The sequence below is a fragment of the Odontomachus brunneus genome, unplaced genomic scaffold (assembly GCF_010583005.1).
Source record: "Odontomachus brunneus isolate Ranch 3 - 2012 unplaced genomic scaffold, Obru_v1 Obru_scaffold_049, whole genome shotgun sequence".
Taxonomy (NCBI): domain Eukaryota; kingdom Metazoa; phylum Arthropoda; class Insecta; order Hymenoptera; family Formicidae; genus Odontomachus; species Odontomachus brunneus.
The window spans coordinates 178,469-195,478 of NW_022639499.1; the positions used below are offsets into that span (position 1 = coordinate 178,469).

Here is a 17,010-nt window from a genome sequence, read left to right on the forward strand (position 1 = left end):
TATATATATATATATATATATATATATATATATATATATATATATATATATATATATATATATATATATATCATGCATAGTTACTATCACGACATCGAATCTTTCTGCAAAGTTTACTTCTTTCTACCTGCGTCACACTAAAAACCTTTGTGCATGGTGAAAGTACCTGCGAAAATGAAGCGAAGCATCCATCAATATAAGATGAAAACGATAATACACAGTTACTATCATGAAATCGAATCTTTCTGCAAAGTTTACTTCTTTTTACCTGCGTCGAATTAAAAACCCTTTTGCATGGTGAAAATACGTGCGGAGCATCCATAATATGAGATGAAAACGATAAAAAAAAATCGATTTTTTTATACATATTTATGGTATATCTCTAAGTGATGATATGTCTATAATATATCTATCGTCTATAATATATAATCGTTTAATTCTATTATCTGCAAGGAAATTGGTGGAAAAAGAATTAATTTTGGTACACGTGGCTCATATAATATTAGAATAGCTGCATCAGTTATACAATATAATACACAACAGATTCTCACAAGCAGAAGACCTAGGTTTCGATCCCAGCCGAGTCTGATGTTTTTCATCTCATATGGCATTAAAAGTGGACATCTACAAAGACACATAAGCACCGCGGTCAAAGCTTTCTGATTTTTATTTCGTGTGGATGCGATAAAATATATTAAATCCGAAGAAATATTTTTGGGTTGGAATAATATATAAGAAAAAATTTAGATTAAGAACAAATAGATTTGTACTGTACATTCAATTTGAAATTCCTCTATCTTTAAGAATTGTGTTTAAGATCTTTCTCTTGATTTTAAAACCATCCTCTTGAGGCCATATATAAGAGTAAAATCCTCTAAAATTTAGATTCGACTTCTATTAAAATCATATTTTTTTAGTAAAACACACGTACGGTAATGTGATCTACAGTAATATATGACAGATATAACAATACACATAAGAAACTAATCCACAATATCGACGAAGAAGAGTCCTAATAAATCGCATACTTGTATTTGTATCGTATGATTACGACAGTAATGGACTCATGAAATATTTTTAATTACGCCTATGATACACATATGTATACACAAGTAAGTGACGAGATAATAAAAATAAGATATTTATTATTTGGTGATTCTCTTCTCATAAAGAGAAGAATTAAGCAAGTCGGAGAAGTTATCGAGCAACATTATAAATTTTATTAAAGAAAAGATAGAAACATAACAAAGGCTATATATCGTTATACCAGCAATAAGTCACCGAAGGACATAAAAGAGTAAGATATATATATATATACATATACGTGTTTGCGTAGTTATAATAATTATAACACTTTTTGCAGTTAATGCCGCATATCAATATTTTAAAAACAAATTAAAAATATGTCCTCCGTGTAATTTTGCTCGTTGCTAAATTGAAGTCATTGAGCGTATTCCTCAGCGTTTAATTTAACGAATCGATGTGACACTCGTGGCGCGTTCTTCAGTCCTCTATCGATACCAATCCAACATTAATCGTTTCCTGGACATAGCCGATCATATGACCTTGACCATTCAAGAGTTCAAATTTATTTATAGACTTGGTGTAGAAATCGTGCAGACTAAACGTTATTAGAGTCTGCGATTCTTCCTGCAACAAACAAAAATGTATACATATTTGAGATTATTTTTATAATTTCATAATGTGTCCCATTTCACACGAGCTACTTTGATTAAATACATTAATTATACCAAATTAATCCAAATTGATGTATTTATATTGATTAACGTTCTTCTTCATAACTATGTCTAACGCGTTGAATGTCGCGACGACTCGCCCGGCGATCGTTATCGAGATTAATTCACGCACAAAGGAGAGTTATCAATGCCACGTGACTAATTCTGAACGTTCTCACTATTTTCGGTCTTTAAGGGCTGATTTTTTCAATGATAGTTTAAACTTGAGATTTCGACTCAAACTCTGTTTAAATAAAACAAACGCATTGTTAGAAGTTAAACTTGAATCCAAGTTTAAACTATCATTGAAAAACCGGCCTTCAGTCTCTAAATTTGCAATGTAGAATGTTCTAACATATTGCATTACAACATAAAATACATATATTCTACACAATAAGAATGTGTGTCCAGGACTAGATGAATATCGAACAGTTGACTATAATACTAAAGCTGAAAACTTTACCGATAGAACACGAATATTTTTCTGTAAAGTTTACGTTTCCTGTAATATTTTACGTAAAGTATTGGTTACACAGAATTACAAATGCTTGTACGCAATGAAAGTACGTGCAAAAATAAAGAGCATTGCTCGATATGTGACGAAAACGAAAAAATATTTTTAATATAAAATATCAAATTGTCAGTTAGCGTAATATTTTCCTAATCTAAAAGTTCCGCAGCTTGTATATAACGAAAGTGTGAATGTTCCAAACAAAAAAACTTTTTGAAGAACATTGCTTTATCTTCGCATCAGCATTTGGAAGCTTAAGAATATCGAAAAAGTTTGCAGAAAGATTCCTATACATATATGATCAGGTTTTCCATTAAATATTCAAACAAAACATACACGTTCATGTAAACATACGTTCAAATTTTGTATATATAAGAAATATGAAAAGGATAGAATAATTATGTTAGTGACGTTCGTTTCTGCATTATCTATATTGTTTGAATTAGTGATCGACTCCAGCATTCCCTCAACTCTTTCTATTAATCGCTCCAACGCATATTCTTAGACAGTTACTTGACTACGATTAAACAGTTCAACAAACGAAATAAAGGAGACGATGCTATGGCAAACGATATGTCAACAACTCTTGACGTAGTCGAGTCGTGCGAATCAAAATTCCTCCGTTCCAATGACTAAGTGAAATCGTCGATACGTACCAGCTCCGCGATGACATTCGATGTCGGTATGAAGTCGGTCCATAACCTCCTTCCGAGGATAAAACCGTACTGCGGGCGGCACTCGTGCACTTGTCTTTGTTTATTAATAAGAAACGATTCGCCCTTGACCAATTTGTATTTCTCGTTCGGAATGAAGGAGGTTAGCTGGAAATTGTTTGCATTGAAGGCCTTATCTCGACTGATTTTGTAAAGTGTCGGGCATTTGCCGATACTGGATAACTCCGTCGTCTTGAATTCGAAACTCTTTGTCCCGAGGTTAACACCAACGCTCAGATGATCCCCGATGAACCGATATACATCTAATAGAGTCTCCTCGTCTTTCACTTTTTCATCCGACAAGATCTGATAACTCGCTGCTCCGATAGAATCGAAGCTCATTCGGAAACGTATCCGGCTGAATTGAAGGGATGATGGCGTGAAAACATTATTGTCCACCATGTGCACGGGGTCAGTGCTCGGTGAATAAAAAATGGTCTTCGGGATGTGACATTTTAAATTTTTTACTTTATGCGGCAGACATTTCAGATTGAACGCCAGGCCGGCGTTGCCTTTATCATCGTATGTTCCTGATTTGTTGGTGAATAACGTGTCTACTCGCACTTGGAATAAGTACGAGGGTATAGTGTTGCTTTGATCCCGCCTGACATAACCTGGAAAAAGTCGAGCAGATATTACTCGTTGCAATGAGACCGTACCGAGGGTTAACCGCATAACGCTCAACTGACCTAGGAAAAATGGTATCAGGGGTAAAATTACCATGGTGATCCGTTGATTACTGAATAATCCTGATGTCTTTGTCAGAGGTTGCGGGATAGATCTATTTTCAAGATTTCAAGGTCACGTGCAACGTGCAATTCTCTGTAGACGCTAAAGAATGCGCGTTCGACGAGATGCAAACGAGAGCAGAATTTTAGAAAAGAAATTCGAACGGCAGTTGACGCAAAAGAGCGAATCGATTCTTGGTTTATTGAAAAAAAGGAGCTTTCTCACCTTGTATATAGCCCTCGCGTGTCATGTGACAGGAACGTGTGCGACACAGGAAGAACTTGTGAACGCTTGGTGTCGCGAATATTTATATTGCGAACTGCGCAGCTGAAGAGCGATGATTCTTTGTCTCCTGACAAAAGCGCCTTTCGAACCATATTCTAGGTAAACAATAGGAACTAACACACAAAATAAATATTTATCAATACAGTAAAAGCCAGACGATAATCAAACGGTTAAACATTCGAAATTTGCGAAATCTCACTGCAGTGTGTGAAATATATAGGAAATAGATGACGTATTAACAGAAAACATTGAACCGCGCAGTTTCAAATTGTTCAAACAAAAATACGTGAAATTATGTTTTCGTGCTGTCATAATCTTTCATGACGAGACATACGCAAAGAATTGAAGAAGATGCATTCCCAAACGTTCAGAGATGCGTTCCCAAACACACATACAATTTTGTAAAATTATTATGACGTAATCGTAAAATTATTATTACATAATCTCGTTTTATCTAAAAAATTCAAGAATACTGACTACACAATCCGAAGTTTTACTTGCGGTAGTCTGTACAGGTATAGAAATAAATAAGCGTATATGTGAAAAATCATTTATTTTGTCAGACATTTTTTTCAATAGTAAAAAGATACCGACATTTGTAAAAAGGAACTTTTGCCTATAGTTCGCATTCTACATTGTTCGGAAGGAGAAAAGAAATTAACAATTTTGTAATAAGAAGTTCTGTTTTCAGAACAAATATCACATTACTTATTGAGCCTTCTGCGATCGCATCCGCCGAGATGGATTTGAAAAAGATCCTGGATGAAAAGTCTTGCGGGGGCAGTACTGATTTAAAAAAAACTGCAATAACACATAGCATTAACAATTCGAGTCATATTTTGGCCGTACACCTTAAAAGTGTTCTGCATTTAGAGCTGGAAATTGTACTTGGATAACGTCACACTGTACGACAATATTTGCAACAAACAAATGCGATTGTACGTCGATTCGCAATAACTTGAAATATTAGCTTCCGTCACACGTCGCGTTAATACGCTTTCAAAAAAAAAAAAATAAACAGACGGAGACGTTGTCATGAAATTTTTCGTTGGCCATGATTAATATTATGACAATTAATATTAATTTATTATATAGTAATTAATGTCACAATATAATTGTACGTATATAATTACTCCATAATAGCCGAGATGTTCATTCAGGTGCTGAAGAATGCGTTTGAATAGATGAGAGAATGAGTGAGATTTCCGAAGCAAGATTCAGGCGGGTTTCTTATCATAAATTCTTTACCTTGTTTGCCTGATCGCAAACGTTGCCATCCACATGTTCGATCCTATTTGAAAACGATCCTTACTCTCTCGAACAGAGATATACATCATAGTTTATAAGCTGCTTTACCGTAAGAACCAGACAAAAGAAACACACATACAGAAGCTACGATAATGTATTGCAGATATAATAATATACATAAGAAACTAATACACAATATCGACGAAGAAGAGTCTTAATATTTAATAATAAATCGCTTAACTGTACCTGTATCGTAATATCGCGACAGTAATGGTCTCACGAAATATTTTTAATTCGTCTATAATATTTTAATTCGTATATTTTTAATTTTTACGTCTTTGACACACACATACGTATACACTACTTAGTAAGTGACAACGTAATAAGAATAAGGAATTTATTATTTGGTGATTCTCTTCTCATAAAAAGAAGAATTAAGCAAGTCGGAGAAGTTATCAAGCGGTAACATTATAAATTTTATTAAAGAATAGATAGAAACATAAACGCTGTATATCGTTACCTATGCCAGTAATAAGTTACCAAGGACATAAAAGAGTAAGATATATATCATGTTTACGTAGTTATAATAATTATAACATTTTATGTAGTTTAATGCCGCATGTCAACAATATTTTAAAAACGAATTAAAAATATGTCCTCCATGTAATTTTGCTCGTTGCCAAATTGAGGTCACTGAGCGTAACCCTCAGCGTTTGATTTAAAAGAGTAAGATATATATCATGTTTACGTAGTTATAATAATTATAACATTTTATGTAGTTTAATGCCGCATGTCAACAATATTTTAAAAACGAATTAAAAATATGTCCTCCATGTAATTTTGCTCGTTGCCAAATTGAGGTCACTGAGCGTAACCCTCAGCGTTTGATTTAACAAATCAACATGATATTCCTGGGATGTTCTTCAGTTTATTGAATCCAATGTTAATCTAATTGTTTCTAGAACAACACCAGCATTCCCATTTGTTGCATTATGGAGCATAAACGTATTCAAAGTCACGCTGGTGAATTCGCCCAGACCAAACAACATTTCAGTACGCGAATTTGACTGCAACAAACAAAAATGTACACACATTCGAGATTATATTTATAATCTCATAATCTCCCATTTCACACAAACTACTTTGACAAAATGCATTAATTATACCTAATTAATGCAAACAAATGGATATATTTTTATTGATTAACGTTCTTCTTTATAATAATGTCTAACGCGCTGAATGTTGCGACGAATCGCCCGGCAATCGTTATCGAGATTAATTCACGCACAAAGTAAAAGTATCAATGGCACGTAACTAATCCTGAACGTTCTCATTATTTTCGGTATCTAAGGGGCAGTTTCTCAATGATAGTTTAAACTTAGATTTCAAGTTATATTCTGTTTAAATAAAACAAACGCATTGTTAGAAGTTGAATCCAAGTTTAAACTATCATTGAAAAACCGGCCCTCAATGTTTAAACTTTCAACATAGAATATTCCAACATAATATATTACGATATAAAATACATATATTCTGTGAATGTTTGTATATATTTGTATTTGAAGACCAAAACAATAAGAATGTGTGCCCAGGACTAGTGCATGTCGGGAAGTTGACTTTGACCTTAACTCTCTCTACTGATCGATCTACCGCGTATCCTTAAACAGTTACTTGACTACGATTAAACTGTTGAACAAGCGAAACAAAGATCGACGTAATGGCCAACGACACGTCGACAGCTGTTGACGTAGTTGCGTTGTGCGAATCGAAATTGCTGCTTTCCAATGACCACGAGGGCCTAAGTGAATTCGTCGATACGTACCAGCCTCACGATGTCATTCGATGTTATGAGGTCGTCCCATAAGATCTTTCCGAGGATATAATTGTTCTTCGGGTAGCATTCGTTCACACGTCTTACTTTTTTAATAAAGAACGTTTCGTGCTCGTTCAACTCATAACCCTCGCTCGCAAGAAAGGAGACCAGCTCAATTTCGTTATTATTCATGGACTTAACTGTAGTGATATCGTAATCTGCCGGGCATTTGCCGATAACGGAGTTCTCTATTGCGGTGAATTCAAAATCCTTTGTCCTGAGGTCAGTACCGACGCTCAGTTGATCCCCAATGGTCTGATATATTGTCAACAGAGTCTCCTTGTTTTCCACGTTTTCCGCAAGAAAATGATAACTCTTTACTCCTTTAACATCGAATTCCATTCGGAAACGTATCCCGGTAAATTGAAGGGATGATAGCGTGAAAAAGTTATTTTCCACCTGGTGAATGGAGTCAGGGCTCGGTAGATAAGAAATGGTCTTCTGGATGTGACATTTTAGATTATCCAAATTATACGACTCACACTTCAGATAGAACTCCAGGCCGGCGTTGCCCTCCCTATTAACGCGTGTTTCTGATTTGTTGATGAATAACGTGTCTACCCGCATGCGGAATATGTATGAGGGCGTAGGATTGAATATATCCGGCATTTTATAGCCTGAAAAAAACCGAGCATGACGCTATTCTTTATATTGAGAGCGTACCGAGGATTAACCGAGTAACGGAATGCTTAACTAACCTAGAAAAAATGGTATTAACGGTAAAACTAGCATGGCGATCCGATGGTTACTTAGTAATTCTGATGTCTCTTTCAGGGGTTGCTTCCACAGAATCGATCTATCTTCGCGACTTCAGTTTTCGCGTAAGGTTACATGCAACATGCAAATCTCTGTAAACGCTGAAGAATGCGCGTTCGACGAGATGCAATCGAGAGCAGAATTTTAGGAAAGAAATTCGAACGGCGATCGACGCAAAAGAGCGCAAAAGAGCGAATCGATTCTTGGTTTATTGAATAAAGGAACTTTCTCACTTTATATATAGCCCTCGCGTTCCGTGTGGCAGGAATGTACGCCGCAGAAAGAACTTGCGAAGTTTGGTGTCGCGAATATTTATATTGCGAACCGCGCAGCTGAAGAGCGATGATCATTTGTCTCCGGACAAAGCGTCTTTCGAATCGTCTTTCAGCTGTACAATAACTAACACACAATAGAAATTAACACACATCTAAATATTTATCAACACAATAAAAACCAGAAGACAGTCTGTTAAAAATCTGTTACAAAACTGTTAAACATTCGAAATTTTCGAAATCTCGCAGCGTGTGAAAGATAAGGTGTGACGTATTTACAGAAAATACTTAACTTACGTGCAGTTTCCAATTGTTCAGACATAAGTACGTAAAATTATGTTTTCGCGTTGCCATAATCTTCCATGATAGGACTTTCATGAAAGAACTGAAGAAGATGCATTCTCAAACGACGCACATACAATTTTGTAAAATTATTACGACATAATCTCGTTTCAATTACCTGAAAAATTCAAGATTACTCACTACACAATCCGAAGTTGCACTTTCGGTAGTATCTACAGGGTACAATAGGAAATAAATAAACGTGTATGTGAAAAATCATTTATTTCGTCACACAGTTTTGTCAATGGTAAAAAGAAACTAATATGTATAAAATGGATTATAGAATACTCTTGCATATAGTTCGAACTCAACATTGTACAGAACGAGAAAAGGAATGAACAATTTTGTAACAAGAAGTTCTGTTTACAGAACCAATATCATTTATTACATATTGAGCTTTCTGCAATTGCACCCGCCACGATGGATTTGAAAAAGATCCTTGATAAAAAGTCTTGCGGGAGCAGTACTGATTTTTATAAAACTGCATTTATCTCCACAGCATTAACAATTCGAGTCATATTCTGGTCGTACAACTTAAAAGTGTTCTGCGTTTTAAACTGGAAATTTTATTTGGATAACGTCATAACATTGTACGACGATATGTGCAACAAACAAATGCGATTATACGTCGGTTCGCAATAACTCGAAATATTTGCTTCCGTCACATGTCACACGCATTAACACGCCTTCAAAGAAAAAACAGGCGGAGACGTTGTCATGAAATTTTTCGTTGGCCATGATTAATATTATGACAATTAATATTAATTTATTATATAGTAATTAATGTCACAATATAATTTTACGTATTTAATTTCTCCATAATAGCCGAGATGTCCATTCAGATACTGAAGAGTGCGTTTGAATAGATTTGAGAACGAGTGAGATTTCAGAAGCAAAATTCAGGCGGATTTCTTATCATAAATTCATTACCTTGTTTGTCTGATCGCAAAAGTTGCCATTCACATGTACTATTTTATTTGAAGACGATCCGTAATCTGTCGAAAAGAGATATCCATCATAGTTTATAAGCTGCTTTACCATAAGAACCAGACACAAAAGAAACACACATACAAAAGCTACGATAATGTATGACAGATATAACAATACACATAAGAAACTAACACACAATATCGACGAAGAAGAGTCCTGATATTTAATAATAAATCGCTAATTGTATCTGTATCGTAAGGTCGCAACAGTAATGTCTTACTTAGTAAGTGACGAGGAAATAAGAATAAGGAATTTATTATTTGGTGATTCTCTTCTCATAAAAAGAAGAATTCAGCGAGTCGGAGAAGTTATCGTGCGGCAACATTATAAATTTTATTAAAGAGAAGATAGAAACATAACAAATGCTGTATATCATTATCTATACCAGCAATAAAGCACTGAAGGACATAAAAGAGTAAGATATATATATATATCGTGTTTAGTTATAATAATTATAACATCTTTTGCAGTTTAATACCGCATGTCAACAATGTTTTAAAAACGAATTTAAAATATGTCCTCCGTGTAATTTTGCTCGTTGCTAAATTGGGGTCACTGAGCGTATTCCTTAGCGTTTGATTTAACAAATCAACGTGATACTCCTGGTATGTTCTTCAGCCCTGTATAAATTCGAATTTAAAATTAATTGTTTCTCGAACATAGCCGGCAATCTCATCTTGCTCATTATAGAGTTGAAACGTATTTACAGTCTTGCTGTAGTACTCGCCCTGAGTAAACAACATTAGAGTCTGCGATTCTTGCTGCAACAAACAAAAATGTATACATATTTGAGATTATATTTATAATCTCATAATGTGTCCCATTTCACACGAACTACTTTGATAAAATGCATTAATTATACCAAATTAATGCAAACAAATTAATGTATTTATATTGATTAACGTTCTTCTGTACAACAATGTCGAACGCGCTGAATGTCGCGACGAGTCGCCCGATAATCGTTATCGAGATTAATTCAGGCACAAGGAGTATCAATGTCACGTAACTAATCCTGAACATTCTCATTATTTTCGGTATTTAAGGGGCAATTTTTCAATAATAGTTTAAACTTAAATTTCAACTTAAACTCTGTTTAAATAAAACAAACGCATTGTTAGAAACTAAACTTGAATCCAAGTTTAAACTATCACTGAAAAACCGGCTTTCAGTGTTTAAATTTTCAACATAGACTATTTCAACATAATTATTACGATATAAAATACATATATTCTATGCTGAAAGTTTGAATATATTTGTATTTGAAGGCCAAAACAATAAGAATATATACCCAGGACTAGGTGCATGTCGAGAAGTTAAATTTGATCTTAACTCTATTTATTGACCGATCTACCACGTATCCTTAAACAGTAACTTGACTACGATTAAACATGTTGAAAAAGCGAAACAAAGGAGTCGATACAACGGCCAACGACACGTCAACAGCTGTTGACGTAGTCGAGTTGTGCGAATCGAAATTACTGCTTTCCAATGAGCACGAGGGCCTAAGTGAATTCGTCGATACGTACCAGCTTCTCGGTGTTATTCGATGTTATAAGGTCGGTCCATAAGATCTTTCCGAGGATATAATTGTTGTTCGGATAGCATTCGTTCACACGTCTTGTTTTATTAATAAATAATGCTTCGTCCTTGTTCAACTCATAACCATGTCTCGCAAGGAACGAGACCAGCTCGATTTCTCTACGATTGACGGCCTTAATTCGATTGATTTTGTAATGTGTCGGGCATTTGCCGATAATGGTTTTCTCTATTGCGGTGAATTCTGAGCCCCTTTTCCTGAGGTCAGCACCGACGCTCAGTTGATCCCCGATGAACTGGTATACTTTCAACAGAGTCTCCTTGTCTTTCACGTTTTTCACAAGGATGCGATAACTCTTTACTCCCTTAACATCGAATTCCATTCGGAAACGTATGCCTCTAAACTGAAGGGACGACAGAGTGAAAAGGTTTTTTTCCACCTGGGGAATGGAGTCCAGGCTCGGTAAATTAGTAATGTTCTTCGGGATGTGACATTTTAGTTTTTCCAATTTATGCGACTGACACTTCAGATAGAACTCCAGGCCGACGTTGCCCTCCCTATTATCGAGTTTTTCTGATTTGTTCATGAATAACGTGTCTACCCGCATGCGGAATATATATGTGGGCGCAGAGTTGAATATATCCGGCATTTTATAGCCTGAAAAAAACCGAGCATGACGCTATTTTTTGTATTGAGACCGTACCGAGGATTAACCGAGTAACGGATGGCTTAACTAACCTAGGAAAAATGGTATCAACGGTAAAACAAGCATGGTGACCTGCTGATTACTTAGTAATTCTGATGTCTCTTTCAGGGGTTGCTTCTACAGGATAGATCTATCTTCACGACTTCAGTTTTCGCGTGCAACATGCAAATCTCTGTAGACGCTGAAGAATGCGCGTTCGATGAGATACAATCGAAAGCAGAATTTTAGGACAGAAATTCGAACGGCGATCGACGTAAAAGAGCGCAAAAGAGCGAATTGATTCTTGGTTTATTGAATAAAGAAACTTTCTCACTTTATATATAGCCCTCGTGTACCGTGTGACAGGAATGTGCGCCGCAGAAAGAACTTGCGAAGCTTTGTGTCGCGAATATTTATATTGCGAACCGCGCAGCTGAAGAGCGATGATCATTTGTCTCCGGACAAAGCGTCTTTCGAATCGTCTTTCAGCTGTACAATAGAAACTAACACACAATAGAAATTAACACACATCTGAATATTTATCAACACAATAAAAACCAGAAGACAGTCTGTTAAAAATCTGTTACAAAACTGTTAAACATTCGAAATTTGCGAAATCTCGCAGCGTGTGAAAGATACAGAAAAGGTGTGACGTATTTACAGAAAATACTTAACCTACGTGCAGTTTCAAATTGTCCAGACAAAAGTATGTGAAATTATGTTTTCGCGTTGCCATAATCTGTAGGACATACGCAAAGAACTGAAGAAGATGCATTCCCAAACGACGCGGATGCAATTTTGTAAAATTATTACGACATAATCTCGTTATTTTACCTGAAAAATTCAAGAATACTCACTATACAATTCGAAGTTGACTTTCGATAGTATCTACAGGGTATAATAGGAAATAAATAAACGTGTTTGTGAAAAATCATCTATTTTGTCACACAGTTTTGTCAATGGTAAAAAGAAACTAATATGTGTAAAATGGATTATAGAATACTCTTGCAAATAGTTCGAACTCTACATTGTACAGAACGAGAAAAGGAATGAACAATTTTGTAACAAGAAGTTCTGTTTACAGAACCAATATCACTTATTACATATTGAGCTTTCTGCAATTGCCCCCGCCACGATGGATTTGAAAAAGACCCTTGATAGAAAGTCTTGCGGGAGCAGTACTGATTTTTATAAAACTGCATTGCTCTCCACAGCATTAACAATTCGAGTCATATTCTGGTCGTACAACTTAAAAGTATTCTGCGTTTTGGACTGGAAATTGTACTTGGATAACGTCATAACACTGTATGACGATATCTGCAACAAACAAATGCGATTGTACGTCGGTTCGCAATAACTCGAAATATTTGCTTAAGTCACACGTCACACGCATTAACACGCCTTCAAAGGAAAAACAGGCGGAGACGTTGTCATGAAATTTTTCGTTGGCGATGATTAATATTCTGACAATAAATATTAATGTATTATATAGTAATTAATGTCACAATATAATTTTAGGTATTCAATTTCTCCATAATAGCCGAGATGTCCATTCAGATGCTGAAGAGTGCGTTTGAATAGATGTGAGAACGAGTGAGATTTCAGAAGCAAAATTCAGGCGGATTTCTTATCATAAATTCATTAGCTTGTTTGTCTAATCGCAAAAGTTACCATTCACATGTCCTATTTTATTTGAAGACTATCCTTAATCTGTCGAACAGAGATATCCATCATAGTTTATAAGCTGCTTTACCGTAAGAACCAGACACAAAAGAAACACACATACAGAAGCTACGATAATGTATGACATATATAACAATACACAAAAAACCACCACACAATATCGACGAAGAAGTATCCTAATATTTAATAATAAATCGCTTAATTGTATCTGTACGAACGAAACAGTAATGTCTTACTTAGTAAGTGACGAGGAAATAAGAATAAGGGATTTATTATTTGGGGATTCTCTTCTCATAAAATGAAGAATTCAGCAAGTCGGAGAAGTTATCGAGCGGCAACATTATAAATTTTATTAAAGAGAAGATAGAAACGTAATAAAGGCTGTATATTGTTATCTATACCAGCAATAAAGCATCGAAGGACATAAAAGAGTAAGATATGTATATCGTGTTTATATAGTTATAATAATTATAACATCTTTTGCAGTTTAATACCGCATGTCAATAATGTTTTGAAAACGAATTTAAAATATGTCCTCCGTGTAATTTTGCTCGTTGCCAAATTGAGGTCACTGAGCGTATTCCTTAGCGTTTGATTTAACAAATCAACGTGATACTCCTGTCATGTTTTTCAGCCTTGTATAAATTCTAATCCAAAATTAATTGTTTCTTGAACATAGCCGGCAATCTCATCTTGCTCATTATAGAGATAAAACATATTTACAGTCTTGCTGTAGTATTCGTTATGACCAAACGACATTACAGTCTGCGATTCTTTCTGCAACAAACAAAAATGTATACATATTTGAGATTATTTTTATAATCTCATATTGTCCCATTTCATACGAGCTACTTTGATAAAATGCATTAATTATACCAAATTAATGCAAACAAATTAATGTATTTATATTGATTAACGTGCTTCTGTATAACAATGTCTAACGCGCTGAATGTCGCGACGAGTCGTCCGGCAATCGTTATCGAGATTAATTCACGCACAAGGTAAAAGTATCAATGTCACGTAACTAATCCTGAACATTATCATTATTTTCGGTATTTAAGGGGCAGTTTTCCAATAATAGTTTAAACTTAGATTTCAACTAAAACTCTGTTTAAATAAAACAATCGCATTGTTAGAAGTTAAACTTGAATTCAAGTTTAAACTATCACTGAAAAACCGGCTCTCAGTGTTTAAACTTTCAATATAGAATGTTCCAACATAATATATTACGACAAAATATACATATATTCTATGCTGAAAGTTTGAATATATTTGTATTTGAAGGCCAAAACAATAAGAATATATACCCAGGACTAGGTGCATGTCGAGAAGTTAATTTGACCTTAACTCTCTCGATTGACCCATCTACCGCGTATCCTTAAACAGTAACTTGACTACGATTAAACTATTGAACAGACGAAACAAAGGAGTCGATACAACGGCCAACGACACGTCAACAGCTGTTGACGTAGTCGAGTCGTGCGAATCTAAATTTCTCCGTTTCAATGACCACGAGGGCCTAAGTGAATTCGTCGATACGTACCAGCTTCTCGGTATCATTCGATGTTATGAGGTCGGTCCATAAGATCTTTCCGAGGATATAATTGTTGTTCGGATAGCATTCGTCCACACGTCTTGTTTTATTAATAAATAACGCTTCGTCCTTGTTCAACTCATAACCATGGCTCGCAAGAAAGGAGACCAGCTCGATTTCGCTACGACTGAGGGCCTTAATTCGATTGATTTCGTAATGTGTCGGGCATTTGCCGATAATGGTTTCCTCTATTGCGGTGAATTCTAAGCCCCTTGTACTGAGGTAAGCACCGACGCTCAGTTGATCCCCGATGAACTGGTATACTTTCAACAGAGTCTCCTTGTTTTTCACGTTTTTCACAAGGATGCGATAACTCTTTACTCCCTTAACATCGAATTCCATTCGGAAACGTATCCCGCTAAACTGAAGGGACGACAGAGTGAAAAAGTTTTTTTCCACCTGCTGAATGGAGTCCAGCTTCGGTAAATTAGTAATGTTCTCCGGGATGTGACATTTTAGGTTTTCCAATTTATACGACTGACACTTCAGATAGAACTGCAGGCCGGCGTTGCTCTCCTTAACGGGTATTTCTGATTTGTTGATGAGTAACGTGTTTACCCGCATGTAGAATATGTATGAGGGCATAGGGTTGAATATATCCGGCATTTTATAGCCTGAAAAAAGCCGTGCATAAAGCTACTCTTCGTATTGAGGCCGTACCGAGGATTAATCGAATAACGGAGTGCTCAACTAACCTAGGAAAAATGGTATCAAGGGTAAAACTAGCATGGTGATTCGCTGATTACTGCGTAATTCTGATGTCTCTTTCAGGGGTTGCTTCCACCAGATCGATCTACCTTCGCGGCTTCAGTTCTCGCGTAAAGTCACGTGCAACGTACAATTCTCTGTAGACGCTAAAGAATGCGCGTTCGATGAGATGCAATTAAAAGCAGAATTTTAGAAAAGAATTTTGAACGGCGATCGACGCCAAAGTGCGCAAAAGAGCGAATCGATTCTTAGTTTATTGAATAAAGGAACTTTCTCACTTTATATGTAGCCCTCGCGTTCCGTGTGGCAGGAATGTACGCCGCAGAAAGAACTTGCGAAGTTTGGTGTCGCGAATATTTATATTGCAAACCGCGCAGCTGAAGCGCGATGATCATTTGTCTCCGGACAAAGCGCCTTTCGAATCGTCTTTCAGCTGCGCAATAGAAACTAACACACAATAGAAATTAACACACATCTGAATATCTATCAACACAGCAAAAACCAGAGGACAGTCTGTTAAAAATCTGTTACAAAACTGTTAATAAAATTTGCGAAATCTCGCAGCGTGTGGAAGATACAGAAAAGGTGTGACGTATTTACAGAAAATACTTAACCTACGTGCAGTTTTTAATTGTTCAGACAAAAATACATGAAATTATATTTTCACGTTCCCATAATCTTTCATAATAGGACATACGCAAAGAACTGAAGAAGATGCATTCTCAAACGACGCGCATACAATTTTATAAAATTATTACGACATAATCTAGTTTCACTTTACCTGAAAAATTCAAGAATACTCACTACACAATCCGAAGTTGACTTTCGGTAGTATCTACAGGGTATAATAGGAAATAAATAAATGTGTATGTGAAAAATCATTTATTTCGTCACACAGTTTTGTCAATGGTAAAAAGAAACTAATATGTGTAAAATGGATTATAGAATACCCTTGCATATAGTTCAAACTCAACATTGTACAGAACGAGAAAAGAAATCAACAATTTTGTAACAAGAAGTTCTGTTTACAAAACCAATATCACTTATTACATATTGAGCTTTCTGCAATTGCACCCGCCACGATGGATTTGAAAAAGATCCTTGATAGAAAGTCTTGCAGGAGCAGTACTGATTTTTATAAAACTGCATTGCTCTCCACAGCATTATTTGTATTTGGATAACGTCATAACATTATACGACGATATGTGCAACAAACAAATGCGATTGTACGTCGGTTCGCAATAACTCGAAATATTTGCTTCCATCACACGTCACACGCATTAACACGCCTTCAAAGGAAAAACAAGCGGAGACGTTGTCATGAAATTTTTGGCCATGATTAATATTA

At 35.6% G+C, this 17,010-nt stretch overlaps 4 protein-coding genes across 9 annotated transcripts; all 4 read right to left on the bottom strand.

The window, feature by feature from the left end:
* Nucleotides 1-1,197: 1,197 nt before the first annotated feature.
* Nucleotides 1,198-4,082, bottom strand: LOC116845095. Of its 2 annotated transcripts, none has more exons than XM_032817408.1 (4): nt 3,915-4,082; nt 3,650-3,791; nt 2,904-3,574; nt 1,198-1,650 (listed from the first exon to the last, which is right to left on the bottom strand). In XM_032817408.1, exons 2-4 carry the CDS (start codon nt 3,681-3,683, stop codon nt 1,504-1,506), a joined length of 852 nt encoding a protein of 283 aa, XP_032673299.1. In that variant the 5' UTR covers nt 3,684-3,791; nt 3,915-4,082; the 3' UTR covers nt 1,198-1,503. The 2 variants fall into 2 exon arrangements, with proteins under 2 accessions (XP_032673299.1, XP_032673300.1); XM_032817409.1 differs by having other exon boundaries at nt 3,650-3,782; nt 3,915-4,056.
* A 1,592-nt stretch (nt 4,083-5,674) lies between these two features.
* On the bottom strand, nt 5,675-8,155 carry LOC116845097. Of its 3 annotated transcripts, XM_032817414.1 has the most exons (4): nt 7,794-8,154; nt 7,045-7,712; nt 6,098-6,289; nt 5,675-5,926 (listed from the first exon to the last, which is right to left on the bottom strand). In XM_032817414.1, exons 1-3 carry the CDS (start codon nt 7,825-7,827, stop codon nt 6,146-6,148), a joined length of 846 nt encoding a protein of 281 aa, XP_032673305.1. In that variant the 5' UTR covers nt 7,828-8,154; the 3' UTR covers nt 5,675-5,926; nt 6,098-6,145. The 3 variants fall into 3 exon arrangements, with proteins under 3 accessions (XP_032673305.1, XP_032673306.1, XP_032673304.1); XM_032817415.1 differs by having other exon boundaries at nt 5,675-6,289; nt 7,045-7,734; nt 7,794-8,155; XM_032817413.1 differs by having other exon boundaries at nt 5,675-6,289; nt 7,794-8,153.
* A 1,608-nt stretch (nt 8,156-9,763) lies between these two features.
* Nucleotides 9,764-12,169, bottom strand: LOC116845096. 2 transcript variants are annotated; one of them, XM_032817411.1, is made up of 4 exons: nt 12,012-12,169; nt 11,731-11,879; nt 10,982-11,649; nt 9,764-10,216 (listed from the first exon to the last, which is right to left on the bottom strand). In XM_032817411.1, exons 2-4 carry the CDS (start codon nt 11,762-11,764, stop codon nt 10,070-10,072), a joined length of 849 nt encoding a protein of 282 aa, XP_032673302.1. In that variant the 5' UTR covers nt 11,765-11,879; nt 12,012-12,169; the 3' UTR covers nt 9,764-10,069. The 2 variants fall into 2 exon arrangements, with proteins under 2 accessions (XP_032673302.1, XP_032673303.1); XM_032817412.1 differs by lacking the exon at nt 11,731-11,879 and having other exon boundaries at nt 12,012-12,138.
* Nucleotides 12,170-13,684: 1,515 nt separating this feature from the next.
* LOC116845098 lies at nt 13,685-16,105 on the bottom strand. Of its 2 annotated transcripts, XM_032817417.1 has the most exons (4): nt 15,941-16,105; nt 15,650-15,808; nt 14,904-15,568; nt 13,685-14,137 (listed from the first exon to the last, which is right to left on the bottom strand). In XM_032817417.1, exons 2-4 carry the CDS (start codon nt 15,681-15,683, stop codon nt 13,991-13,993), a joined length of 846 nt encoding a protein of 281 aa, XP_032673308.1. In that variant the 5' UTR covers nt 15,684-15,808; nt 15,941-16,105; the 3' UTR covers nt 13,685-13,990. The 2 variants fall into 2 exon arrangements, with proteins under 2 accessions (XP_032673308.1, XP_032673307.1); XM_032817416.1 differs by having other exon boundaries at nt 15,650-16,002.
* Nucleotides 16,106-17,010: the final 905 nt, after the last annotated feature.

Bases quoted from the DNA above. Each gene is read 5' to 3' on its own strand.
- LOC116845095 (XM_032817408.1), bottom strand. From the start codon at position 3,683: ATGGTAATTTTACCCCTGATACCATTTTTCCTAG. The intron at 3,575-3,649 runs GTCAGTTGAGCG...GACTTTTTCCAG, and splicing joins CCTGATACCATTTTTCCTAG to GTTATGTCAGGCGGGATCAA. The intron at 1,651-2,903 runs GTACGTATCGAC...TGTTTGTTGCAG, and splicing joins CGAATGTCATCGCGGAGCTG to GAAGAATCGCAGACTCTAAT.
- LOC116845097 (XM_032817414.1), bottom strand. From the start codon at position 7,827: ATGCTAGTTTTACCGTTAATACCATTTTTTCTAG. The intron at 7,713-7,793 runs GTTAGTTAAGCA...GGTTTTTTTCAG, and splicing joins GTTAATACCATTTTTTCTAG to GCTATAAAATGCCGGATATA. The intron at 6,290-7,044 runs GTACGTATCGAC...TGTTTGTTGCAG, and splicing joins CGAATGACATCGTGAGGCTG to TCAAATTCGCGTACTGAAAT.
- LOC116845096 (XM_032817411.1), bottom strand. From the start codon at position 11,764: ATGCTTGTTTTACCGTTGATACCATTTTTCCTAG. The intron at 11,650-11,730 runs GTTAGTTAAGCC...GGTTTTTTTCAG, and splicing joins GTTGATACCATTTTTCCTAG to GCTATAAAATGCCGGATATA. The intron at 10,217-10,981 runs GTACGTATCGAC...TGTTTGTTGCAG, and splicing joins CGAATAACACCGAGAAGCTG to CAAGAATCGCAGACTCTAAT.
- LOC116845098 (XM_032817417.1), bottom strand. From the start codon at position 15,683: ATGCTAGTTTTACCCTTGATACCATTTTTCCTAG. The intron at 15,569-15,649 runs GTTAGTTGAGCA...GGCTTTTTTCAG, and splicing joins CTTGATACCATTTTTCCTAG to GCTATAAAATGCCGGATATA. The intron at 14,138-14,903 runs GTACGTATCGAC...TGTTTGTTGCAG, and splicing joins CGAATGATACCGAGAAGCTG to AAAGAATCGCAGACTGTAAT.